Source organism: Hippocampus zosterae, chromosome 1, assembly GCF_025434085.1.
Source record: "Hippocampus zosterae strain Florida chromosome 1, ASM2543408v3, whole genome shotgun sequence".
Classification (NCBI taxonomy): Eukaryota; Metazoa; Chordata; class Actinopteri; order Syngnathiformes; family Syngnathidae; genus Hippocampus; species Hippocampus zosterae.
This window is the reverse complement of record NC_067451.1, coordinates 24,079,546-24,107,368: the sequence shown is the minus strand read 5'-3', so window position 1 is coordinate 24,107,368 and position 27,823 is coordinate 24,079,546. Positions and strand designations below refer to the sequence as shown.

General features: G+C 42.4%; 2 protein-coding genes across 5 annotated transcripts in view; both read right to left on the bottom strand.

Moving 5' to 3' along the window:
* Positions 1-27,823, bottom strand: part of LOC127607715 (uncharacterized) — a 256,526-nt gene that overhangs the window by 180,099 nt on the left and 48,604 nt on the right. The window lies entirely within an intron of this gene.
* Positions 1-27,823, bottom strand: part of pcdh19 (protocadherin 19) — a 73,141-nt gene that overhangs the window by 10,907 nt on the left and 34,411 nt on the right. For all 4 annotated transcript variants that reach the window (XM_052073422.1, XM_052073431.1, XM_052073406.1 and 1 more), the window contains exons 3-4: positions 26,564-26,622; positions 21,646-21,818 (exon numbers count right to left, since the gene is read on the bottom strand). In XM_052073422.1, coding sequence (XP_051929382.1) covers positions 21,646-21,818; positions 26,564-26,622 — 232 coding nt within the window. The remainder of the gene's footprint in view (positions 1-21,645; positions 21,819-26,563; positions 26,623-27,823) is intronic.

The following is a 27,823-nucleotide window of genomic DNA, read 5'->3' as shown; positions in this document are numbered from 1 at the left end:
CCAATGGATCCTCAGCTTCCTGACGGGATGGACACAACAGGTGAGACTGGGGGCAACAACATCATCAACACGCACCACCAGCACTGAATCCCCACAGGGATGTGTGGAATCACAGTCTCCCAGGACATGAAGTGGGAAGTCAACACCATCTCCACCCGGAAAAGAGCCCAGCAGAGGATGTACTTCCTGAGGCTGCTGAGGAAGCATGGCCTGCCACAGGAGCTGCTACGCCAATTCTACACGACAGTAATCGAATCAACCCTGTGTTCTTCCATCACGGTTTGGTTTGGGGCAGCCACAAAAAAGGACAAAATCCGACTTCAACGGACAGTTAGGACGGCGGGAAAAAATCATTGGCACTGCCCTACCCACTCTTGAGGACTTGCACACTGCAAGAATCAAGACAAGGGCACGGAAAATCCTTCTGGATCCCCCGCACCCTGCCCACCACCTTTTCCAGCTACTCCCCTCAGGCAGGCGCTACAGATCCATGCGCACCAAATCCAGCAGACACTTAAACAGCTTCTTCCCTCTAGCCATTAACTCCCTAAACAGTCACTGACATAGTCACTCTTCTTGTACTACAAATATTGCTACTGGTCACTCTAAAATGGTTCAATGATTTTCTGCACCAACTTTACAAACTGCCATCGTATTGTATTCTACCACTGATCACTTTAGCTCTGCTTGATAGTTTGCACATTGTCTCACTTACATTATGAAATGTCCTTGCATACCTATTTGTCATGTCCTTGTTTACGATGATACTAATGCAGCGTTTTATACCGAAGACAAATTCCTTGTGTGTTCTGTAGAACACACAAGGAATTTACTTGGCCAATAAAGATGAGTCTGATTCTGATCCCTTGTCATTTTTCCTCCCAAATCAGTCGAAGAACTGGGACCGACTTCACTTTGTTGTATCGTTATGTGAAGCTGTGTAGAATCCCTAAATCTTTTCAAAGAGTGTGTCTTGCGGTGCTCGTGGTTCTTATGAGAACATGGCAGCCGACACTCGCTGCCATGTCTCCATGAAAGGGCTCAAATTTGCTGCTTGGCAGCATCCACTCGCTGGTTTCATCACGTCGCGGCATTGTATCTTTGACAGTGAAATGGATGTTTTGTAATTGCACTCTGTATTAATTTTCCATTCTGGCAGCCGCACGGCAAAGATTGATTAAATCCAAATTGTTACTACAGGGCCTTGATGAAGCTGTTACTGTACCACAAAAGCGGAAAGAAGAATCATATGGGAGAACAATTCAATTGGGGGGGGGGGGGGGGGGTAAAAAAATGTCAGCAGCAGCGCAGTCACCAGTTTTGGGAGTCGAGTACACGCTCGAGTCAGTCCTCACCACAGCGGTGGAACCGGTGCCAGCTTTGTCTCGGACAAACAGCCTCATCCACCACTCACCCGAGAGAGAGTCCGAGCCTTGCTGTCATCCCAGTGAGCCAATTCAGTGTGCGCGCCATAAATCAGCCCGCGGGCGCGGCTCCAGCGGGAGCGGCAAGATGGAGTGTGATGGTCTTGTTTTTACAAACAGTAGAGGGGCACCCTTACTGCACCGGGTAAGCCATCACTCTCCGCACAGCATCAAGTCCTCTTCTTCTTCCCATAGCATCTGCTTCTTTCATACGAGGCTTAACCCACCAGCACCACCAAAACACCCCCCAAGATTCATCGCTGGCAGCTCCCCCGCCAAAGCCCATCCTTTATACATCTCCTCCTCCTGTCCTCCCCTTTCATCTCATCAGCGCTTCCGTCTGACATACATTGCTGTAATTAAATCTATCCCTCATCCAAAATTCTTTTCATTTTTGCCTTGTATGACTTCAAGCCTGGCAGTCAAATATTAATTGTGAAAGAAATTGGAATCTCTGGGTGGTCTTGTTAGCACCTCGATATGAGCGGCGAAGCCAGGGGTTCATGCGCTTCTCGATTTTCACGTAAGCAACAGTCACTTGATGAAGAACAGATTCAACATCGAATCCATCGCATGGCAGAATGTCTGACAGCTTGTCACTTGCCACACGCATGGCGGTGACCTCCCCATGGCTATGAAAATATGTCACTTCAGCTTAATTCCACGACATGCATGCCATTCTATGGCACTTGCAGGATTGCTTGAAAAGAAATGGGACAAGCCGTACTTCAGGTTTTGAATTTGGCCGCCGGTGATCCCGAACCAGCGGGTTGTGGTTTGAGGAATGAATGACCCTGTGAACAAACGATGCACTCGTGTCTAAATCGGTACAAACAGCAGCTGTTTAACAGCTGTGTAACAGCGCCGGGCGGGTGAAACAAACACCCAACAATGGACGCGCTGTTAATAAATCATTATGTCATTGTTAGGTTGAAAGGCAGGACCATTGGCTATTGAACTGCTATGTGGAGTATAAATGACATGTTTTTTGCAATGATACGTAGGCGGGTGCTTTCTAATGTTCAGGCAATGATGGGATTCATTATTATACCGTGTGAAGAGCATCTTTAGTGCGGGCCCGGAGTAGCTTTTGTTCAGTAAAGAAGGTATTGCTAATAAATGGCTAATAGACAACCAGAGAATAGTGCAGGCAATGTAGCTATTTGAATTTCCAAAATTGAGATGTTAATTATCTTTTAAAAAAAAGGTAACAATTACTCTACATAGTTCAAAGGTCTAAAAAATGCAATACTGCTGCACAGTTGTGTCAAGCCAGGTAAAAAAGAGAAAAATAATTTCAATCAGCAAAAGGGTTTAGCCCCAACATATGGTATTTAGTAATTACGAATGGCGCGTAATGCACTGGTTTTGCAGAGCACCTCTACAATATCTCATTATGCGGCACACACAAGAAGTCATGCTCAGTTATGATAGTACTTTCTGTTTTTCATCTTCATTAGGGTCAGAAGGTGAGATGATGGAGCATATTCCACCTGACTTTGAGCTAGAGATGTAGTCCACTCTAGACTGGTCACCGGCCGATGGAAGAGCACATCGTCAAACAATTTAGTCTTCAAGTAAATGAGAGTGCAAGGCGAAAACAGACACAAGCGCAAGGAGAACATGCAAAATCTAAACAGGATGACCGTTCAGATTTGAACCTAGAATCTAAAAAACTGTGAGGCAGACCTGCTAACCACTAGTTCAAGGTGCTGAAAAGAATTCCCAAAAAAATCAGATTCCAAGTCCATATAAAACTAACATTTTGGGTATTTTTGACCCTGCAGTGAAATGTCATTTCACTGGGAACATTTCCCCAGTAGGATTTTTTTGTTCTCTTTATCACAATCTTGGCAACTTGTGCACGACAACCAAACTTTTGTATTGACCAATCAAGGCAACGGATGAAAATGTCCACGAGTGGAGCAAGCTGGTGTATCAAACTCTTGCCAAATCTAAGAGGTAAAAAAAAAACAACGACAAAAAACCACACAAACATTTTACCAGCTACAAATGCACCAAGTGCCTCTCGGTTTTTGGTTTGTTTGGTTCCTCTGGGTTTTGTGAACCCACAAATAGCGCAAGAATTCAGCTTTCAGGCAAAGTTACCATTTAACTTCTGCAAACAAATTCTGTTATTGGACAAGATCTGCGGTGATCAGCTGCATATGGACCTTAATGATACATTCAAACAATAACATTGAAAGTTGGACAAAAAGATCATTGTGAACATAAACGTTTTCTGTGTTTTTTAAGGGTGAGTGCACAAAATAGAGAAATCCATCAAAGTTAATGTTAGAAGCTTTCTGTATACTGTAATTCATTTCCAGCTTTTGCAATGCAATATTCAATGTGGTCTTTGTTTGCTAGTCTAACTAAACAAATGTTAGTTACCCTGGCCAAATGACAGCTTTTCCAAATTGCCCCCCGAAAGGTAAGCTTCGCAATTAACCCATGTTCTGGCTCTCCTGGTTCATGTCGAGAATACAGTACAACACCCTCCCTCAAAGCTCCCCACAGCGGGCAACTGGCATCTCAGCCGCGCACCTGCCAACCCCACCATGACAGCAGAGCAGACCGCCCGCCCCCGCAGATGTGATTGACTCATTTTAACTCCGCACAGCTTTTGGCGGAGGAAATTTTTTAAATAAAAACAAAAAGAAAGTGTTGAAGCCATCCTCGCAAGCTCCTTTGCTCCAAAACCCCTGAGTTTGAGGGAAAACATAAAGGAAGGTCAGAAGCAGAATTTAAAATCACATCAGTGGCCAGCATTGAGATGGAGATGAAAGCCAAAGGATGTGTGTAAGTGGGCTAAATCACCTGTGGAAATGTTTGACATTCAGACAACTTTGTCAAAATGGCTTGAAAATGCTGTCATATGTATGCTGGACCAGAGGTCGGCGATGTCACTTTGAAAAGAAATGGTTCCTATCCTAGACGGTGTTTTGAATCCCCTTTCCGTGTGTATGTGGGTGGCTTTAGGAATGTGCGCCGCTCCCAAACTTATGTTCATGTAGTTCCTGTGAGAGGTCAAATTGCGTGACGGTTTTGGCCAGCGTCATACAAAGGGAGGGCCGTGGTGGTGGTGCGGGGGAACTACCCTAGGGGAGGGGCAATCCCCATGCCCCCCCCCCCCCCACCTCAACCGTCAATGTCACGGAGCATCAAAAAAAAAAAGGAACATTGTGCTGTGTTCCCCTGACATCAAGGTAGGAAAAGTTGCATCCGCAGCCACCTGTCGACAATAAATTTCCAGGTCATGGTCTGCGACAACCGTATATTCACGGGCATGCTGAAGTGCCTCACCAATGTGACAGAGGGGCAATCAACCTCGGAAAATTTATTTTTCAGTACACAAAACCGAACCAAACACATGTTTATGCTTTCAAGGAGTGGTGCAAATTTAAATCTGTTAAGCCATGATCCATCACGCATATGACAGCCAGCAAGAGCAACATATCCATTTTCTTTCCTTTGTTATTAGTTCATTGCTTTGTGGAATGTGGAATAAATGCGCACAAAACCTCAGTGCCACGATAAGTGTCTGGACTTCACGCGAAGCAAAAATCTGAACCTTTCTCTTTCTCTCACTGTCTTTCTTTCTGTCTCTCTTCTTCCGACTTGCCTAAAAAAAAGCGGCCTTACATAATTAATACAATGTGCCTTCTCATTCAGTCACATTCACTTTGTGTCAGGCAGGGCTATGCGTTTAATATTCCATTTTATCTTGTCACTGAGCCCCGGTGAGGTACCCGCTCTCTCATTTCCCACTCTACCTTCCGCCTTTTCTTTCCTCCGCCTTCCCTTGAAAAGTCTCTTCGAGGTAATTTTAACAACCTCTGCAAGTAGGACATTGTAATACGGTGAGTGCCAGTATGAAGTATGAAGGGCAGCTTGAGTTCTGTGCGCAGAAAGGGACACAATGAGGTGGAGCGGTCCACTCTGGGTTAGCCATCAGGGCTCAGGAAGATACTTGGACTGTTTCCTCAAGAAATCTGAGGCAGACAAAGCACGTTTGGACGGCACTAATTGCACTGCTCCAACCTTCTGGATTTTTACATGCCGCAAAAATTGCATCCATAACTTAGACTTAATTCAGGCTAACATGTCTACAATGGATCCTCGAACATCAGAATGAATGACAGAGATGAGACAGCAAAAGATGTCCACCGGTGTCACGAGCGTGGTGGTGGAGGACCCCAAAGAGCAGGCAGGAGGGAGGAGCAGGATGAACTTGGCAAACTGTATTAACAAAACATTGATTTGTTGTCATTTTTTTGTTCGTTACTTGGCCGTGAATAGTTTTGGCCACGAGAGACCGTGGTTCGCCAAAAAAAAAAAAAAACAGAAGTGGCCTCATCACAACACGTACTATACTAAACTCTCGCAATGACAATTCAAAGAACTCCTTCATGTCTCTATGATGCAGCCGTCATTGTTCTTCTTTATCTCGCTGCTTCTCTCTCATCAAGTGCCACGCACGATTCTTAAGGATGTACTGCTGCTGTGGTGAATGGCCCAATTTTAACCCGTCAAAACGAATGCCTTAAATTTTTCATAAAACTCTTAAAAATAAAATCTGTCAATGATGGAAAATTGTCGGTTAATGTACCGTCTGCTGAAACAGAAATACATGTTTAAAGGATGTAAATAATTATACAGACTTGTTTAACTTAGATTTTGCGGAAACGACAAAGACTTTAATTTGTTATCACAAATCACCCCTCCTCCTCCCGAGTCATCACAAATGAAATAGGAAATGTCGGGTTTGCTTCGGGCTCAGGCCTGCAAATCAAGTTAACTGGTCGGGCTCGGGCCGGGCTGGATTTTTTTTGGCCCGATCTTACCTCTACATCAAATCCATGGTCTCATTTTAATCACTGTCATGACATTTATTTTCCACATGATAACGCAGTAGTACAAATAAAGCCTCATGATGCTTCGGCCCAGGAACGAACCAGTTGGATGGAAAGCCTCATTGCTTCATGAGGCTTCATTTTCCCATCACTACTGAAAACAACAAGAATCCAAAGGAACGAACAAAAACCCATGGCAGACACAAAAACAAGGTGAAAGCACGACAAACAAAAATCCATGGCAGTAAGGCACAAGCAAGCAGTGACAGCAACGTTGACCCTGACACTGAGTGGTCGGGCCAGGAGTCCTTTTAACAGAAAACCAACAAATGACATGATGACCAACAGGTGTGCCGCTGTAAGAGGAGCCCCACAGAGCCGCCTGTTGGTCCCAAACAGATCAACAATGACAATCGGAAATACCGGGCCGAGATTTAATCGGGTCAAGGCTCAAACTGTGCCAGCCTTTTTCCAAGAAATGAAAACTCTTATTTGTCATATGTGCTTATGTTGACACTTGTTTTGATTTGAATTGATTTCACATTTTTGCCATGTCCTTTTTTCATTTCCTGTCAACTCATTTTCACTCCACCTGTTTTCCTCAGCCCTCTTTTTTGTGTTAACCATCCGCTCCCTCCAGCCACTTGTGTGTTTTCCAGGTGTACTGTATGTCCGGTTCTAATGACTCGGCTGTACAGTATAATCCACTTTTCTCTAATGCCATGTACACACACCGTCTTAGCTCTGAATGAAAAAAAAAAGACGTACAGTTCACAACGTGCAATCATTTCTCATCAGAAAGGCTGTCCTTCCCCATTATGTCTGTCAAACAGCAAGAACCATGCTGAACTCGCTCTGCCTCCACATTATTCACCTCAGCGAGAGCGGCTCCACGATACCACTTAATATGAGTCAGAATGAGTAGCCATGGCATTACCACCTGCCATCTCCTGCTGCACTCTACAGTGTCCGAGTCCACAAAAAGATGGGAGCAAAAGGGGGTGGCGGCCGGAAGGAGACGGGGAACTAATCGGCACATTTTTTTTTAAATTTCAGTTACATACATAAGCATGATTGGAGGGGTCTGACATAGTGGAAGTAATTGGATTTCCCTGCATGCGCCCACTCACGACAACATGCTGAGCTGTGACACGCAAACGTCCTCATGCATGGCGATGGGTGATGGGTGGGCAAGAAGGAGGGGGTGGGGTGATGGGGAGGGATGGGTGAAGCAAGGTGCAGCAGAGTGGAAGTGGCAGGTGTCAAAGATCCAATTCCCGCCATCCGCTTCTTTCTCTCGGAAGACGAGAGAGACGAGCGGCGACCTTCCCTCACACCCCCTCCACCAACCCCCAGCGCTAAAGCCGAGCAATTTCCAAATGCAAGGTGGCTGAACCTATGTTGAGGAATGAAGAGGTCATGCCTGATTTATTTATTTCCTGATGTAAATGTAAGCCGAGTTGGTGCACACAACACACAAAAGCCCGCAGATCCTAGAGGGAGGGGTGCGGGGGGTGCATGGAGGGGGTAGCAGAGCTGTGGGCCTGTCCTCTTCATGCATTTTGGCCTTGTCTTTAACAAGCGCGGCATGAGAAGAGGCACATCATTAAAAAGCCCCCTCTGAGACTTGCCTGTCTGCCATTAAACTTAACAGCCGACCTCTCCCATTACCTTTTATCCTTCCATTTAAGAGGCAGGGGACAGAGGGCCTTTGAAAAGTCAAATTTGGCCACCATCGATTGAGTCCCCGTCTTAGTTATATGAAAGAAAGGACAATAAAGCCACTCCAGTGCACTTTTTTCCCATCACTAAGTCTAAACCCAAGACTGTAAATAACCAGCAACTGATCTGTCTGATTTTACATTAATGCGATAATTCTGCTAATGACCAGAAAGATTTGCCTAGAGGAAATATCCCTGTTTTTTTTGTACAAATGGCTCTTTGTGAATAATATTGTTAATGTTGATTAATTCACTTAATTTGCTTATGCACCACCGCTGGGCACGATGCAGAAAACATCCATGCGTCGCATTCAGCCGCTGACCTTTTTTCACGCTTAAGTGGGCGAAAAACAAGCTCAAACTAGTGTATAGCACAACACACTTCAGAGCGACTACCGCTAGTACTCATCCAGGCGGGGTTACGAGCATTCACGCTGCACTTCAGATATGTATCATTTGCATGCGGCAACGCCAACCACAACAAAGACACTTACGTTAGGATATAGCAACCCCAGTTTTCACTGGACTGAAACCAAATCAAGCAAAATGTCAATTTTTTTCAAAACAGATGTGTGATTTTTGCAAGCCCGAACACATTGCTTTCAAGACAACTGAGTTTTTCTGCTGGACGACGACAGAAAATTCTGTCATGGCTTTGCAAAAAATATCAAAGCAAAGACTGAGCATCCAATCTGATTGCACTGATATTGTCGCCGATACGACGCACAAGTGGAAGGGAGGGTTGTTTTTTTTACGTGAAGTCCAAAAAGACAAGCTTGAATAAGTATAGTGTCACACTCTACTTATTGTGTGGGACGAAGGGAATATGTTCATTCAACATTAATGTTAAAGAGAACGTGACTAACGCGGTAGTCACAAAAATCCAAAGTGAAACAAAACCCCTGCCCATTTTCATTAATTATGATGATGATTCCACGTTTGTCAAGCTCCCTAACTTAACGGCAAAGCTTGGAATTCTACATTTTCAAGACGCTTAATTTTCAATGATTGAAGTATGTGATAAAAATATGACATTTTAAATACATATTCCCATGTACAACGCAAGGCTTTTTCCGATACAAATTTCTGCGTCAACTGCAATTTGTAGTTCACCTATGACAAGATGTGAAGCGGTCCACTTCTACGTCCATCTGTGACTTGAGTAAACATTCAAGGTTTCTTGAATAATCTCGACCAAGAAAAAAAGGTCCAGGCCCATCAATAGCTGATATTGCTTGGTGCTGAGACCGAATGTTGAATTCAGGAATGGCTCGCCAAGGTCACTTGGGGGACAGCGGGAGAGTACAGACGCTGATCAATGAATGAAAGACCGTCAAGATAGACGTGCATTGTATGGCTTGCTTTTCACCTCCCATTATTGTCTTCACGGCTCTGCTGAATAGTTAAATGTGTTAGGTAATTGATGAAATCAGGTTTCTCAAATTGTAATAATTACTGAATGAACATGAAAGGAACGAATTACAGGGGACTTTGGTGACTTTTTGAGGTTTGAAACAGCGCGCGAGGAACTAGCGTAGGAATACTTTGTTACGACTGTACTTCTATATATATATATATTTTTTATTGTTTAATATGCATGTATTCTGCAAGTGTTTTTCATCCAAATATTGACTGTATTTATGACTTTCATTACGCGTTAGCTCGTTTTCAAGTTACGTTAATACTTAATTGGAAGTACATTTTCAACAGTAACATTGAAGAATTTTTAATGAAAAATTTAAGCTCGATAACACTGTCGATAGCACAAAGTATGGAACGTTTTCTTCAGCTTTTGCAAACTCAAACTGGTGACTGGATTTCCAGCTTTAAAACACAAATCTCTTTGGTTCTTGTTCATTTTATACGTGGTCAAAACTTGGACGTGACGCTTGTGTGACATCACTCTACCCGATTGTGAAGTCCCAGATGATTGACTTCAAGCTTTAAACTCCGTAGTTCCCCTTGCTTATCATTATATAGGAATGGGCTCTACTTCTGTATTTTATTTTCCATTACTTTTGTCCACATGCCTGCATGAGGGAAAGATGTGATTGAAAAATACGTGATTCCTATTTAAGTGTTGTCAGACATCTCAACTGCTGAACCCAAGAGGCTGTTAACAAGACTACAACCGTATTGTGAATAATAATACTAATTAATATAATCACTGAACAGGACTTAAAAGGAACTGTTTCAATTTACTGGTCGGATGGTGTACAAGTATGCAGTTGATACAATCGGAGTGACGCAAACTGTTGGTTGTCCAATGGTCAGGCAGATTTGTTGTTATCTTGCCCTTTTGCTGTGCCACAGCTCCACAGTTTTATACTCTATAATGTCCACTTTGCTGCAGTGCTTTCCTGTGTCTCCTCTCGGGTAACATTTTCCTCCCCATGAAGAGCAAAAGAAAAAAGAAACCCTTGTTCTCTGTTGTTTGGTTCGCTCCTCTCTGCTGAGGCATTCTTGTTCATTTTCCGTCCCGAATCGCGGCATGAATTGCGCAGGAGAAAACACGGCACTTGCTACTCCATCCGGACAGATGAAATAGTAAAAAAGTCAAATGGTTTAATAAGGATAGAGGTGTAGCTTTTTTCCCCCCACAGAAAAGGAAAGAAAGTGTGAGGGGTTAAAAATGCCTGAAGGATACCCCTGACAACCTTTCACTCAACTCCTCCTCCCTCCTTCCAGCTGCAGTGATAAGTGTCTCTTTGTATTCTGGCCAGAAATCTGCGAGCTACAATGTACTTATCTGCGGCTGATGATTCCTTTTGATTTCAAGAGAGCATTTAATTTATATTCTTAGGAGATAAAATACATGCCTTTTCTGTGCCTCTAAAGAGTGCAACTATGGGCGCGCACAGCTTCTGGCGTGTTAATTCTACATCCTTGATCATCCTTGTCTCATGACTTCACCATGAGAGCTCCTAAATGTGAGTCAGTGCTACAGGTAATGGAGCTGATTATAGCCGGCTGGGCCGCCGGCCAGCTGCCTTGAGGGAGCGCAGACCGACCGGTCAGTGTCTCATATCCTGGGATCCCTGTAATAGAAGCCTGGCTTGGCAGTCTCTCGGCGGTTATCCTGCCCACTCAAGGGTCTCCTCTGGACCATGTGTGCCTTCGTATCAGTTTGTTTTTTCCTCCAGTAACAATGATGCCACGAGTCCATTGTGACTCTGTTTACAACTCAGCTTTGACTTCAGAGTCGGACAAACTGCTATTTTCTGTCTTCACGGGAGGTGGAGGCAGCGAAGGCGCTCTCCAACCTTTTTTTTTTTTTTTTTGGCGCCATGGACCAGTCAGCCTATTTTGTTGCTGATTGACGAATGATGGGATCCAGTTAGTGACGATTACATTGACGGATAAAAATTCACTTCTGTCAGTCTTTGATCTGTTTTCAAAGATAGTCATCATTCGTCAAAAAAATCAGTGACGGACTGACATGCCTCCCATCAGTACTGCAGCCCACTGTAAAAAAAAACTAACTACAATGTGACCTGTGACAATCATTTGACACCCCTGCTCTGTTGTTGTTTGTCCTTTTTCTAATTCGGAAGAATCTCTCGGAAGTTGTGGTCTTACCTCTTGTTGACCATATCGTGTGTCGTTATCCACGTAAAACTTTTTTAAAAAAAATACTTTTGTGTTATTCTAAGAGAAAAGAAAATGGCTTAACAACACTGTTTTGTTGCTGGAACCACTACCTCAAGACCTCAAGTGCTAAGCCTATAGCCCTACTCTTATCCTTTGTATTGCCTTTGCTCTGACTGTCTCTATTATAAGCCGCTCTCGCACAACTCTAATTTCCCCACGGGGATAAAAAAAGTTTTCTGTTGAATGTAATCGTACTGTATGTGCACAAGACACGGCACATGAGGCTGGGATGGTAACTGTGAGCATCTCTAGGTTGAGGAAACATGAAACAGCAAGGTTATAGCTTCGTAGAGTCCACTTATTTGCAATACATGGCAATTTGATCTGAAAATAACTTTAAAATCATGTTGCCGCTCACGTTAGAAATTATGAAATAAATCAGTGAGAATAAGCATCTAAGTAATCAATTGGAATAGACTTGTCTCTTATTTATTGATTTATTTGTATTATTATCCCACTTTCTATCCAAAATCGACATCCTCTACAGTTCACTCACTGTCCCCACTCCCTTCCTACCAGCATCCATCACTCCTACTACTTCACCTATCTCTGAATTCACACCTGTCTCCATAGCCGAACTCACCAATATCATTTCAACAATGAATTCCTCCACCTGCACACTGGATCCCATCCCAACTTCCTTCGCCAAGCACTGCTTTCCCACCATCTCCCACCTCTTCATGAACATTGTCAACTCCTCCCTCAACTTTGCCTATGTCCCCTCCTCACTCAAACTGGCTGCCGTAACCCCATCATCAAAAAACCCGGACTCAACCCTGACATCATGAACAACTTTCGAGCCATCTCCAACCTCCCCTTTCTGTCCAAAGTCATAGAACGTGCCGTCACATCTCAAATTAAAACCTACCTAAACAACAACCAACAATTTCAATCTGTATTCCGCACACAACACAGCACTGAAACAGCCCTCCTTAAAATCACCAATGACCTCCTCCTCGCCTCTTGACCTTACAGCTGCCTTTGACACCATCAACCATTCCATCCTACTCTCTCGCCTACAATCCCTAAACATCACCGACAAAGTCCTTACCTGGCTACACTCATATCTCACAGACAGGAAACAATTCATACACATAAACAACTGCTCTTCCTATACTGCCCCACTGTCCCAAGGTGTCCCCCAGGGTTCTGTGCTTGGTCCTCTTCTCTTCATTCTCTATCTTTTACCCCTCGGCCAAATCATACGTCATCATGGTCTCCAGTTCCACTGCTACGCTGATGATGTCCAATTGTACATATCCACCAAATCATTTACCCCAACAACCCACTCCACCCTGTCAAAGTGTCTTTCAGATGTCAAATCCTGGTTGCAAACAAACTTTCTCACTCTTAACTGTACTAAATCTCAACTGCTTATAATCGGTCCTCGGTCCCTCACCCAAACAACCACCAACTTTACCCTCACTATAGATAACTTCACCCTGTCCCCCTCCTCTCACTGTCGCAACCTCGGTGTCCTTTTTGATAATCTCTCTTTCGATCAACACATCACCCAAATCACCAAAACTGCTTTCTTCCACCTCAAAAACATTTCTCGTCTCCGCCCATCACTTTTTTTCAATGCTGCTCAAACCCTCATCCACGCCTTCATCACCTCCCGCCTTGACTACTGCAATAGCATTCTCTATGGTACAACCTCCAAACTCCTCAATAAACTACAGTACATCCAGAATGCCACCGCCCGCCTACTCACCCACACCCGCACTCGTGATCACATCACCCCCGTCCTTAAAAACCTCCACTAGCTCCCCGTTCCTCAGCGTATTCAATTTAAACTGCTCCTACTCACGTATAAAGCCCTTCACAATCAGGCCCCCACAGAAGGCCTTTTTTCTGTGTTCACAAATCAAGATCCATAAAGGCATGCTTAGATGAGTGTGGTGTGGAAGAACAATGCCAAAGTTTTTACAGAGCTGTGGAAACTATCCACTGAAACGTTACATGGGATTTATGGGAATAAATAAAAGGGAGAGGTATGTGTTCAATTCACCATTTGTGTTTTTGGCCATAAACTTGATTTATGTTCAGCTTTGTAATTTTGTATCTCCTGTTGTTTCTTGGGCGAGTCCTAAACTTTGCCCGCTAACTGTAATTGTGGACTTCCTTTTCAATTTTGGGCATGGGTCGTTGAGACATTTTTTTTTTTTGTTTGATTATAGATTCACACACAAGTTAGTGTTTTCAATCTACTTTTCAACATGGTGCTACTTAAAAAATAAAACGCACTTACGAGGACACACAAAAATTGGTGAGTTTTCGGGCATCTTCAGGCCCACAAAAGGCGATTCATTTGCCGTATTTGAACTGCTACAAATCCCACTTCTCAATCATTCCTCTATCTCCTCATCTTTCTGTGATTAACCTTTAAAAACAGACTCTCCAACACTCCAGGCAGTGTTTGCGCACTGGCCGTTTTAACATTCCGCTCCCGGCTCCCGGCTTCTAATCCAATCAACTCCTTCCCATCAAACTCCAGACCCTTACCTGTTTTAATCCGCCCCCCAGTCCCCGATCAAGACTCGTTTCCATACATGCCATCCACCGAGGCCCAGCTTGACGAGGTGTTCGACAAACAAGTGTGATTCACTTTCTTTCTGTGTGGATTATTAACACACCTAGCATGCCACAGCATCATGAATAAGCAATGGAGATCCGGTAGCCTATTTTCCCTCTCTCTCGCTCCCTCCTCACACTCACACAGCGAGCTGAATACCAGGATTGTGTGGAAAATGAGCTGTCAGCACAGGGCCCTCTACAAGATACATCAGACTCATTGTGAAAATAATGAACTATTCGCATTTCTCACTCTGATATGTTTGATAGGCTATCCATGACAAGTGCATGGAGATAAGCAGTTTCTTCTTGAGCTGAGTAAAACACATGGGCTTTATTCAGGGGAGCTTTGCGTGGATCAGGTAGTTCTCTCACCGAGTTACGACATTTTGTGGCCGAGAGATAACCGACAGTCTTTGTTTGTCCCCATGTGCAAAACCCAGCAGCAAAAGACGCTTGTAAAACTTAATGCGGCATCAAAACACATCAAGTTTGTTTAAATCCATCCTCACATCCCTTGACTTATTCCCGCTTGGAATTAAGTCAAGAAATAACAGGAACAGGAGGGGGGAGATTTTAAAAACTGTTTTTTTTAAAGAATGTGTTGATTTACTTATGCAAATACAGCAAACAAACACTACTACCAAGAGACTGTGGCTATTTTTAAACATGAAAGCAGTGTACACGCTTGCTTAACATATTCAGATGCGTAAAAACAAAGAAAGTGATGGCAGCCTCTTTTCCACAGGGTAAAATAAACGCCAGTCAGCTTTTTGTTTAATAATGAGTTATACAGTTCACGATTTACATCAAGAGATGGGTAGCTCAGACACCTCCTCATGCTGTTAGCATCAGCATGACACTAGTGTTACTGTTTAGAGTTTCTTGCAATGCTGTACAAAAACATTGCTACATATGCGGGAATGGGGGTAGAAGTTGGTGAATTTGCAGAGTAGCAATGCTGCCAAACGAGAGTTTAACAAAGCAGAGTGCCTGCCAACAAACGTTTGCATTGAATGCACTTGTCACCACGAGTGCAGTTATTTGACAGCACAAGCTGCAACGGTTGTGTGAAAGCACAGCAGCGGTGTGAAAATGCACTTCGGCTATTTATTAATAAACAAAAATGCATATGCCTGAATTTGTTATAAAGCTTGTGCATTGTTTGATGGCCTATTCGAAAAGAAAAAAAAACTCACAATGCCTCAAAATGTATGTCCATTACATGATCCAAAACAAAATTCACTGGGTTTGATGCCCTCCAAGTAGATTTTGCCTAATCCTCACTCAGACGCAAACATTACCCGCTTATCTGAAGTAAGAATGGTCACATGCTGTACAAAATGTGCATTTTCAAGCCCGGTTTCCAGTCGTCTTACTCACTTTGGAATTGGGTCTGATTTCAGTTACATTTAGTGTGTTGTTAGTCATTAAAATCAGGAGTGAGTGAGCAACTCCGGAGTAATTAGTAACTGCTAGTTATCACAGATAATTTGAAATTCATTGGATGAGTCCCACATTTGGTGCCTGAATGATCAAAGGAGCATGTCACTTTGTTGTTCACGTTGTTTTGGGCGTGAAGGTTTCTACTCAATGGGTGAGAATAGACTGAAATGTTCATTACTGCCCTCCACAGGATTTAAGGGGAACAGCAACAACATGGATTTACAGCGTGAGCTCTTTGTCATTTCGGCGATTAAAGCATGCAGTGTGGAATTAAAAAAAAAAAAAACAGTTATCGCAAAATTGTGTATGCTCATCTTAATTCCACTAATGATTCTTCATCAGTTCCTCCTATGATGGAGAAAACCGGAGCCCAGATGGACACAGCTTGAAATTCCAATTTATTCCGCTTCATATTTCCTCAAGTCGGACTCGTGCTCTGTGGAGCTCTTCGTCTTCCTTAACTCGTATTGCACCTCCCCACAGTTCTTTGTCACTGTCGGCCATTTTAGCTCCATGGCTCCCACATTTGATTGAACAAATCAAAATGGATGGTACCGTTATGGAGTTTAGATTGTGGATGTGAACATAAAAATATCATCATGCATGATTTGTTGGTGTTGGCACGCTAGATCCGATGTTGTCAAAGTTTTATTTATGGGGGGAAAAAACCCCAAACCCTTACCTGTCAGATCGATTGTTTCTTCTTTTTTTTCATTTTCCCTGGCTAAGACCGCTTACTATATACCCTCTGCTCATCTCTCCATCTCTGTCTGCCTCACGTTGCCTGCTCCTCCTCCTTTTGCTCTTCCTCCCACTGCTGTCAGCACAGCCCCACCGCCTCGCACACTCTGACACCTGTCAGCATTTTTCTTCGGAGATCACAGAACTGCAAACTAGAAATGTTGAATTTAGGGCAGGTTTTGCAGCAGAAACATTTGAGCTGCTTTTACTCCCCCCCCCCCCACCCTCCATCCTGTTCAAATTCAACAGGGAAAGGGAAGTGCTTGAGTGGCACAAAGTTTAAAGGAAGGTAGAAAAAAACCGCTTGCACTGAGAGAGCAAGGGGGAGACGCTAGATTCAATTAGGAGCAGCGAGACCCAGTGGATCCCGCTGATGGAAGATGGGAATACGGATGAATCTGTGGCCAATCGAAGGGACTTCCATTCCTGGCCTCCGGGCTTCAGGCACACCCCCACAGGGAACTGGCACATAGATGAGAGATATTTTCCCGGGGGGAGGGGAGAGCGAGGAATATGTCAAAAATAAAAGAGGTCTCTGTTCTTTGCTCGAGCTAATTGAACAGTTTCACTTTTCTCGGTGTGTAAAAAAAGCCACAAGGGCTGATGTTTTTTTATTTTTTTATTCCCCCACTCTAATGAACTTGAAATAACGTCAAACTCCCCACTTTACTCCTTCATGGAGAAATTTGACAAAACATGCATGTTAATCCCTAAAAACACAGCGGCTCATCCACATTCGCCAGGAATTACGTGAGAGCGCTGACAATCAAAGGAAAAAGTCCACACACACAGAAAAAAAAAGATTTCGTTGACTGTTAGCTGGCTTCTATCACGACAGTAATGGCCCGGCACTGCTTAAGCTTCATTTAAGCAAATCCCTCCAATTCCCAGTAGAAAAATAAAGAACTTATTTCGTACGTCCCTCGAGCATAGGTTACGGTCTTAGCCATATCATCCTTTCATATTGCAGTGTTTCAGATAGTCCTTCCTTTATAGATTTTGAATAGATTTAACATAATTTGTTCTGAAAATACTTCAATTATCTAATCGGGCAGAGTGAGGGTTTCAAAAAAAGAGCTCCTCTTAACATTCTTGGCCGGGATTTGGAGCAAATGATTAAGACACATTAGAACGTTGATCCTCAGATGGTGGGGCACTGACGGCATGTCAAAAAGGAATTAAAATATATATTTTTATAAACCCCAAAAAACTGATTTAACCTGCAATTGATGTTGGACTTTTGGTTTGAAAATAATTCTACTTTGAAAGAGTGAGTGAGACAAGGAAAGGTCAAAATATTTTGAGTTTGTGGTGGCAAAGCGAAAATAATAAACACAAATGATAGAGCAGTGTGTGTTAAGAGGTGAATTGTTTTTAATTCGTGCAGTTTTTATATTGAAAGATTTGAAGACTTTTGTGGGGTTTCTCCAGGTAGTCTGACTTCCTCCCACATTCCAAAAACATGCATGGCAGGTTAATGGCGTACTATAAATTGCGTGTGTATGTATATATATATATATTTTTTTTTATTTTTCCCCCAGCCACATAAAATCATCTGGTGAGTCGGATCTGGCCCCCGGGCCTTGAGTTTGACACCAGTGGCCTAGATCAAATCAGTTTACCCTCCGAAAAGGGAAAAAGGGTGCAAACAAAAGTGATTGAGAGAGAAGGATTGTCCATTGTGATGGAGAGCAATGCGGGGAGTGGGGGGGTGGGGGGGTGACTGAGCACAAAGGGATTGCCTTGTGAAAGAAAGTTTTTATGGTGCTGCGGAGGGTCTTTGTGAGAAGGTAACTCTTGTCTCCTGGGCAAACAGCACCTTTGCATAATTTCTGAGAATGGTAAACATTTGTTCCTTTCACGGCTGGGAGTTTAACCTGCGCTCCTTCCTGCTTGCTTTGTTCACGGCCCTCATCAACCCAAGGAAACATGACAATGAAAGCATATATGAAGAGAATGAATCCTCAGCGTTGTCTGGCATTGTGTGTTGTGCTGAGGTTGCGTTTTGCAACAGACCTGGAAGATTGTTTTGGTGAATCGTCTCGCAAATATCCCCTTCCTTCACCAAATACAAACTGCTTCACACTGTCCGATTTTTTGTCAATTAAATGGATCTCAAACCTGCCCCGACTGTTGTATTTCTATATTTTCCACGACTACCTTTGTCGTTTTGATGACTTGAAATAGACTGGATCACAGATGTTCAAAGAGATTTAGACCGGGGTTCTTCAGAATTGTCCGGTGTTTTATTTTTAGCACTTTTCAAATGTTTTTTATCTGTTTCTTGAGGGTCTTTATCCTGCTGAACGACCCACCGATATTTTTGACACAGAGCAGGCCCCAGAAAGCCTATAGTCTTGAGATGTTAATTGTACGCTGCGCCTTGTGCTGGATGTCGAAAAGCAGCCTTGCAGCACAAAAACACGTTTCAAAGAGTGTTTATTGCCTTGTTTGCATTATTATGGTTTCGCATACTGTAAGATTGATGCGACTTGTCAAAAAATGCCAAGGAAAGTCTCCCTGAGGCATTGTGGCCTGTCAATAGGCATTTTAGAAAATTCCAGGTGGTCACTTGGGCTATATTAGTGACCCTTGGGTCATTTTCTTTCTTTCTTCACAGGAAGGCAACAAAGACGATAATGTAAACCTGGAGTTCCCCACTGTGGTCTATGTTTGTAGAGCCATGTTTGTTCCCTTTAATAATCCTATTCCTCACAATTCACTTGTGACTTCAACCGTGTATTGACAGAGGGAAAAAAAATTACATATTTTTGGGGGCAGTAACGTGAAACAAACAAACAAAAAAAGATGACCTGATTATGATGACAAACAGCTCCGTTGTTACTAGTATTCTATTATGCTTAAAAGGATGAACAACACTATGAAATGACACAGTTTAAGCGGGCCACGCATTCCAAATACTCTAACATGCATTTGACGTCAGGCGCGTGACTCGGCCAAGTTGTTACAAATGACGGGCGAGTGGCCAGGGAGGCGCCGGCAGAGTCCATTTACATGGCTGTCATTAAGTGTGTCTCCTAATGTTATTATTCCCCACTTACAGACCATCTTCAGCCAAAATTGCTCCGAGCTACATCAACTTTAAGGAAGCCTTATTATTCCTTGACATAAAAGCATCTTTTTGTTCAGTCGCGCTCATTAAAAATTGATTTTGTACGTGAGCAAGGGGGAGAAGAAAAGTGAGGTGCTTATTACGGTTGGAGTTAAAATAACACCACTGAGGGAAGACATAGCCATTTATAAACCCATTTTGTCAAGCTAAAAGAGAGAAACGCGGGTCACCCTAAGAGTTTTCCCCAAAGCGGACTCGTGTGCACCTGTGGTGCTTTCCTGCAAGCCCGCAAGTCTAAAATAGCTCGCAGGTGAACGGCAGCATCTGGGCTGGCTGTAGATGTCTTCATCCTCTTTTACCAGTGTGAGTGGCAGCAGTTAAGCACCGACACGACCCCTTAAACTGACTCCTGCCAGACGACGGGATGTCTTTTTAAACGCTGCAGTCAGATATGAAACATCCACATTAACTCACCGGCTAAATGATCCCTCTGAATAATGGATCAGCGCTTGTGGAGATATGTAAAAGTCCACCTTTGTGAGCGTAATTGCTGGCACGCTGGCTCATGGGGTTTCAACAAACCTTCAAACGCAAACAGAGCTGCCATCAATCAATGTGTGTTGCCTGAGGTTGCGTCAGCAGGGTACAAAGCAGTTTTTGTTTTTTTCCAGTTGTCAAAAGTTGGGAGGGTACATTGAGGGTACCAAAATAAAGTAGATGAATAAATTATGGAAATTCCTTTAACCATATCCAACAGACATATTTGCATCCACAAATGACTATTCCTCATCCAATTATTTGAGGCAACAATTATACTTTCAAGCAACCTCAAGAAATCATTTTGAAAGGACAATGACAGCACTGAAAGCAACAACAAGCAACAATTTGAACAGCTTCTGAATGACACCAAACCAATTTGTAAGATGTGAGTAGAACAGTAGCTTTCATTATCACGTCCCCGCAGCATCACTTCAAGCAGAGGAGGCCTGCCCGACGAGCATAAAAAAGACAACCCTTTCCGATCCAGTTCTGCAAACTGCCACCCAACAACTGGATGACCACACTTGCAATGTCTGCCCACAGTATTAGAGGCACCTCTAAGCTCAGGCATCGAGTTTCACACAACAGGCAAATTACAGCTCAACTGGACATTATATAGAGAGCACTTTAAAAACAAGTGCAACTGTATTCAAAGTGCTGCAATAAATTAAAAATCAGACATATAAAAACAGTTAAAACGATAAATTAATAACATAAAAACAGTCAACACAATACAACATTAAAACAATGCTGAATCTCATCCTGAGTCGAAAGCTTCGAAAGCCAAAGAATAAAAATGTGTTTTAAGACGAGTTGTAAAGCCGCACAAGGAGCGAAATTGCCTAACTTTTAGTGGAAGGTCATTCCACAGGGAGAGCACACAGCTAACAGGCTAACAATAGCAGCAAGCTGTGTCTTTAGTTGGGCAAGCCACCATTTTGCTGCAACACTTACACGGTTTGTGTTTGGTTTAAAAATTGGCAACAGCATGGCAGTATTGACACACTCTCATATACAGGAAGATTGTTTCCGGTATGCAAATGTGTTTCAGTATTTCCATTAAGAAAGGGAAATTCATAAATTAGACATGAACAGAATACATGTTTTTGTTTAAATCATCAAATATTTCATTTTTTGTCTTCATCTTTATACTATTCATGTTTGTTTTTGAATTGACCTATTGATAAATTTCTTTTTTCACCCATGACACTTCTGTCGTTGTACATCGACTGGAGGTATTTTTTTTCCAACTTCCTCATGATTGTATAAACACACATTTCCTCGACAAAAGCAACTCGATGAGCCACAGAAGAATTTCTGTTTATTCACAGTTGTGAATGCTACCAAAATAACTGTTCAGTAGACTTGAAGGTACCCCTTCTGTCATGGTACCAATCACATTGATAAAGAATGAGTTCTGTTGTCATTGTTGTTTACTGCCTTATTTCACTCCTAATTTAAACTGATCCAACTGGTGTGATTCCTCACTATTTTTCATCACACCCAACGCTAGAAACACAAGCCAGATCAGAAGTTACCATTACAAGTTAAACTGAACTAAACCATCAGGGATGCTTTGGCCGTTATGTTGTAGTACAGCAAAACGGAGGTGGTTTTACCTTGCTCAGGAAGCTGGCAAACATTGGGAGGCACGGTCATGTTGAGCATGTCATTGACAGCCGTGTCAACATAGTGTCCTCGTTGGACGTCGTGTTCACTGTCAGTCTGGTCGCTCTCCTCATGGCCGCTGTCCTTCAGACTGTTCCCCTCCAGATCTTTGAACGTCGATGTACTGCACAAGGGAGGACCGAGAGCTATGTTGATTAACTGTCACATCACCTTTACTCACATGTTCGCCTTGAAGGTGTCCATCGTTTTTTTTTAAATCATTTTTGTGCCCTTAATGTGTCTTTTTTTTAGGTAATTTCTCTGTCTATTGTGGACATATGAAAAAAAGTGCTTCAGAATAAATCTAAGCTGAATGCGCAACTTTAAATAATCCTGATATAAAGAGCTTGTATGAATCTCCCCAGGGAGAAAGACGAAGACATTTTGGATGGACTTGTTGCCTTCAAGGGCATCTTGAACAAATAGGGAGGCGCTCACTCACTTCAATCAGACAAATACTGCAGTAATCAGGAATTCCGGGAAGGAAGATGGATGTCGGAAACGCCGGAGGCATACAAACAGAGCATCTGCCTTGCACTGGAGGCTCGCAGTCAATAACGCGTGATGGGGAGGGGAATGGGGGGAACAATCAACAGCTGCACAGTAACAGTGTGATTTCCCCTCATTTGAGTATCATCCCACTGGAACAAATTCACATTTATAAACAATGCTCAAGAGCAGGGGAATAAATCAACAAGTGTTCTTGGAAGAAGTAGCAGGAAGAGGGTGGGAGGTAGGAATAAAGGACATTCCAAGGTAGCTGTATCCTTAAACAATGGCCGAATGTTCCCCATTGCAGGGCTCCGGCAGCAGCTAATGCTGACCTTCTGATGTTATCACTGTAATTACACCTGTACCAGATCAGATGGGGGATCACTGTGCTCCTGGGGGTCTTGTTTTGTGGGAATCTGCACTTCAATGCCCTTTGTTTACATAAATGCAGGAAGTCTTTGGAGGGGAAATTGTCATAATGGGACTTGAGGGAGGGAGCACAACTGGGGGCAAACAAAAGAGAGTCTCCGTTGTTGCAAGGCTGTAGGTAACAAAAGGACAATTGTGGAATCAAAAAAAGCCCCTTTGCAAAACTTTTCCACAGCCGGAGGGAATTATTTTGACCTTAGTGGCAATTTCCTAACCCTGTTTCCCATGTTTCTATCCAATTTTGGGGCAGCACTTTGGACTTGTGAATAGCACATGTGCCTCACAACTGAAAGAGGTTCGGCGTCCGAAACTCTGCTCTGTCCTTCCTGTGTGGAGGCTGCACATTGTGCCTGTGCGTGCGTGGGCTCTCTACAAATACTCCGGCTTCCTCCCACATCTATGCATAAAGACTATAGATTAGGGATGAACAAATGAAATGCTGGAGAGGGCCACAATTTTTCATCGGGGCTACTGAGGGGCAATTAGGCCACACACTTCCTAACCCGGGGGTCGGCAACACGCGGCTCCAGAGCGGCATGCGGCTCTTTAGCGCTGTTTAGTGGTTCCCTGGAGCTTTATAAAAAAAATTGAAAATGTAAAAAGAAGGTCGAGGGAAATTATTTTTTTTTGTTTTCAATATGGTTTCTGTAGGAGTAACTTAACATTCCCCAATGCTGTAAAAATGTGTAGAATAAATATTACATTTCAACGTTTCTGTCAACGAAGATTGCGTCATAGCCTCTGACACCCATTTCTGTTTTGCAGGGCGGGATGCAAGGCATGTGGCTGTTGAAAAGAAAAAAAAAATTCATGTACAATTCACCGAGGGTACTGGCAAAGAGAATCTGGAGGGCCGTGAAACACATCTTTAAAACGGTGCACGTGAGCTACGATAGTCAAAAACGCTGCAAAAGTGAGTCCGATGCCTCAGCGTCAGATCTTGACAAAGGCATGCGTCTGTAAGTGTGTTGTGCATGCGCGGGTCGATCGCAGTAGGCTGGTTGAACGAAAAGTAGATCTTCGGTCAAAAAAGGTTGGGCACCCCTGCTCTACAGAATACACTGCAAGAAAAAAAACCCCAAAACCATTTAATCATGAAGGCTCATTGTGTAATTGTAGCAAACTTAGTCATTTTGATAGTAGACTAATAGAGCTCATATAAACATAGGTACATGTTGTAGCTCCGAAAAAAGGAGTGCTGTGGTTTTGTTTTTTTTCAAACATGCACTTTATCTATGCTTTTAACAGTCTCGACAAACACAGAAACATCTGTGTCCGACTCTGTGCCTTCTCTCCTCTCTTCAACTCAAGGCGTTCAAAGACAACCTCAGAAAAACGGAAATTAATGATCACTCCAATGACACTAAGAAAAGCGAAAATAATGCACCAAAAAAGAAAATCAAGCGAGGAAATCACAAAATAAATTCTATGGGGGTGTTTGTGAACACACAAAAAGAAATGAATAACATAAACAATTCTCAGACAGTCCAGTCTCCTCCTAACATACATTTTCCTTCATTGTTAAGTTTTATAGAAGGCTTTTATTTTTTGCGGCTCCAGATATATTTGTTTTTTGTTTTTTTGTCCGATATGGCTCTTTCAACATTTTGGGTTGCCGACCCCTGTCCTAACCGGATTTGTGAAAAATGCTATTTTAAATATGGAATGCAAAATATGTGCTATTAATACATTTCATTTTTGAAAATACATTTAATGGAAAAGGCCCACTATCTCAACTCAACAACAACTCATCAAAGAGTTTGAAGCAAACGGCACACTAACTACATACTGTAAAAAAATAAAATAAAAATCACTGCAACAGGCTGTTAAAAAAATACCATTCAACGATGGCACAAAACTGCTGAATACGAAACCAATTCTAGGTCCTCATTTTGTGCAGTTTTGTTCACAAAAAACAACTCACTCAAAACTTTCAATATGACTGATGTACTATGTTCGGCATATGTAACATTCCAAATCCACCAAAAAAAAAGATTAGGCCTACTCACGTTGTAATGTTGGGAAGCATAAGACCCTGTGTAAGTGCAGTTAAGTCTGAATGGTTGCATATAAGTGCCTTGCGATTGATTAACAACAGGGCGTACCCCTCCACTTCCCCAAAGTGACCTCAATGAGGATAAGTGCTGGAGAACATAAATGGGGTATTGAGTCCACACCTGCATGACAGTTTTAAAATATCTACTCGATAGCCACATAAAAAAATAGATGGGCCTGCTGTTATTTAGCCAAGCAGAAGCCTTCCAAAAGCATTAGCAAGTGCCCGCCTGATGTATTCTGACACCTCCAATCTGTAGTATAGTGAGAGATAATATTCATATTTGCACACAAAGATGCTAAAATACTTGTGAATCAAGTCAGCACTCATGTGTCATATCAGAAATGATATGACTCAGGTACAACAAGGTCATTGAACATTCTGTTGTTAAATGTAGTAATAAACTAGTAAAAAACAGAAAACCTGAAAAAAATAACATTGACATTTTGATTTGAATATCAAATAAGAGGCCATTTTTTGCAACATTTAAAACACTCGTTTTAATCGAATGTATTTATAATAGCTATCTTTTCAAAAGCAACTATATATCTTTTTTTTTCCTTCTTTCAAGTTTAATTTCTATGATGATGGGCCATTGAAATCCAAAAAGTTGAATCGAATCTTTCTCCTTCTCTGAGGATCTTTTAATATGTTGGACTTCGATCGACACTTTTCATATTCGGTGCTGAAGCAGAATTTTAAAAAGATAATGATCAAGCAAATTATTCTATGACTTGTACTCTTCACAGCTATGGGGAGCACAAACATGCTACTTGCTAAATACCGTCATCTGAAAATAGTCCTGATTTCAAAACCCTTATGGTATGGCTTGTATTAACCCAAGAAACATTGACTTCATAACTACAGGGATAAGCCCGTGAATGAAAATATGACTTACTTCTGCTTTAAAGACTCAGGTTTAAATGAAAAGTTACTCATGTATTATGTGACATTGGATTCACATCAAATAAAAATAGATTATAATAGAGATAACAGAATCTCTTTCATTGCCATAGCAACCTCGCATGCCCTATGATCGCGGCTCTCTCGTTTGGTGGAGCTACCTGGTCGGACACCTACTATGTTTTTTTAGTACTAACATTAAATATGGGATTGCTAAAAATATTGTGATGTTTTTCAGCAGTTTATGTTAGGCTCCTGATGTTATGTCTTGTACTGTATGAGCCAAAGCGAAGAAAACTTCACAACTATAATGAAGGACATATTACTGTACTTAACCTTGTTTTAAAGTATGACAATACAGATGATTAATATGACATGTCAAGTAGATTTTAAAAAGAAAAGAAGATAAAATTTTGCAGTGTCGTGCCATCCCTGCATCTCCTAATCGGGGGGGTGGGGTCTATGATATGGCGTGATGGCCTGGATACCTGGCATGCTTTGTTAGCAGTTGCGACGCTGCTATCTTGCTGAAAAGATTACAATCATTCATTGTAGCCTATGACTTGCATTCTACTTCCGGACAAAGGGGAGAGCAAAAACATTCCTTTCAGTTACTTTTTGTTACAGCGGCAGCTGTTGTAAAAGTGCCATATAAATAATGATGCATTTTATTGTATTGTGTTAAAACTCTGCTTTACATCATGTGTTGCTTCAAATGATTCCTACCAAATAGATGTATTGTAGATTCTTATGCTTAATGTTGAATTCAAAAATCTCTATGTATATTTCTTCACCACCTTAATGAATTATCTGGAAGTTTTCCTTTTTTTTTACACATTCTATTTCAATCCCTATTATTCCCAGTCCAAAATGAGCTCCTACAAACCACCGCAAGGATTCCTGTGCTCTCATTAGATGAAACAATTACGAACAACAATGGAAACAAGGTGCTCGAAACAAACCAAAAAAAAATAAAATAATAAAAGTACCTTTTAATGAGGTGGGCTCTGCTGTTCACGTAACTGGAGTCAATTGAATAATTCTCCGTCTGTAAGACAAATCGGGTTTGGGGTGAAGTGGGGTGGGTGGGGTGAGTAGACGGTACGGGTGGGGAGGGTTGGGAGAAACAGAGAGAAAGGTGCTTTCAATAGGAGAAGAAACTATAACAATGTTTGCAGTAATTGCTTTTCGGAAGGAATGTTATGTTACACAAAGAAGAGCATCCTGTGCCTCTTTTAAAGCACGTACACACATTGAGGCTGACTGGGAGTGGAGTGGTGCGGTGAACACAAGCTTTGTCAACCCTGGGTCCCCCTTCACACACTGGTTGGTCAGCCCACCACCGTTAAAATGAAATCATTAAGGACGGACATAGAGGTGGCAGAAGGAAAACGGCTCCCTCCCATCCAAAAATGTTTCCCTCCCCTCCCCTGGTGCGAAAGGCTCACTTCTAACACATTTGAGAAGATTACGCATTAATGTGTAGAAAATGAAATAAATAACAGCGAGAGAAGGAGATGAAATTAAGAGTGTACCGGGGGGGGGGGGGGGGAATCTTAACGCCGCAATTGGAGATGAAAAGACTTTTTCAGAATATGCATGCGATAGATCTCTGACCCACATTGCAACGTAAAGTTCAAAGGCATCCCACATTCACATTTCACGCAGCATTTTTATTTGGTGAGGATCTATGAACCTCTCCCTTGCGTCTTATCAACTCCCACTAAAAAAGTTGAGGCTTCTAAAAAAAAAAAAAAAAGCATGGCAGTCCATTGAAAAGCCAGGATGTGACCCTTCCCTGCAAAGTGTGATCAGATGCAGGTGTTTTCTGGGGAGAGAAAGCAAAGGCTTTACTTCAAATTCCAAAGTGAAGATAGCAGGCGGTGATAAGACGTTGCGTGTCGACCCCTTGACTTCCGCGTGAAGGCAGCTGTGCAGAGACTGAAGCTATGTTGAAATAATAACAAAATCCAAACAATCAAGTCAATACAGGCATTCACACAATCTCAATACCTCAACCTTTAATCTAAGGAAAGGGTTGACAAATCAAGGACACGTACTACATTATGAATCAGTGCATTTGCTGTGAAGGTTATCATGATTCAAACTCTCTTTATGCTATTTAGTACTAATTAAACTCTAACAAGCCACCATGAAGAACAGATCATTCCTTGAAGAAAAAAAAGAAAGAAAAAAAAGAAATGGTGATTAAGGTTCATCTTTGCCCCTAATTTCTTTTCCTGAAGGCA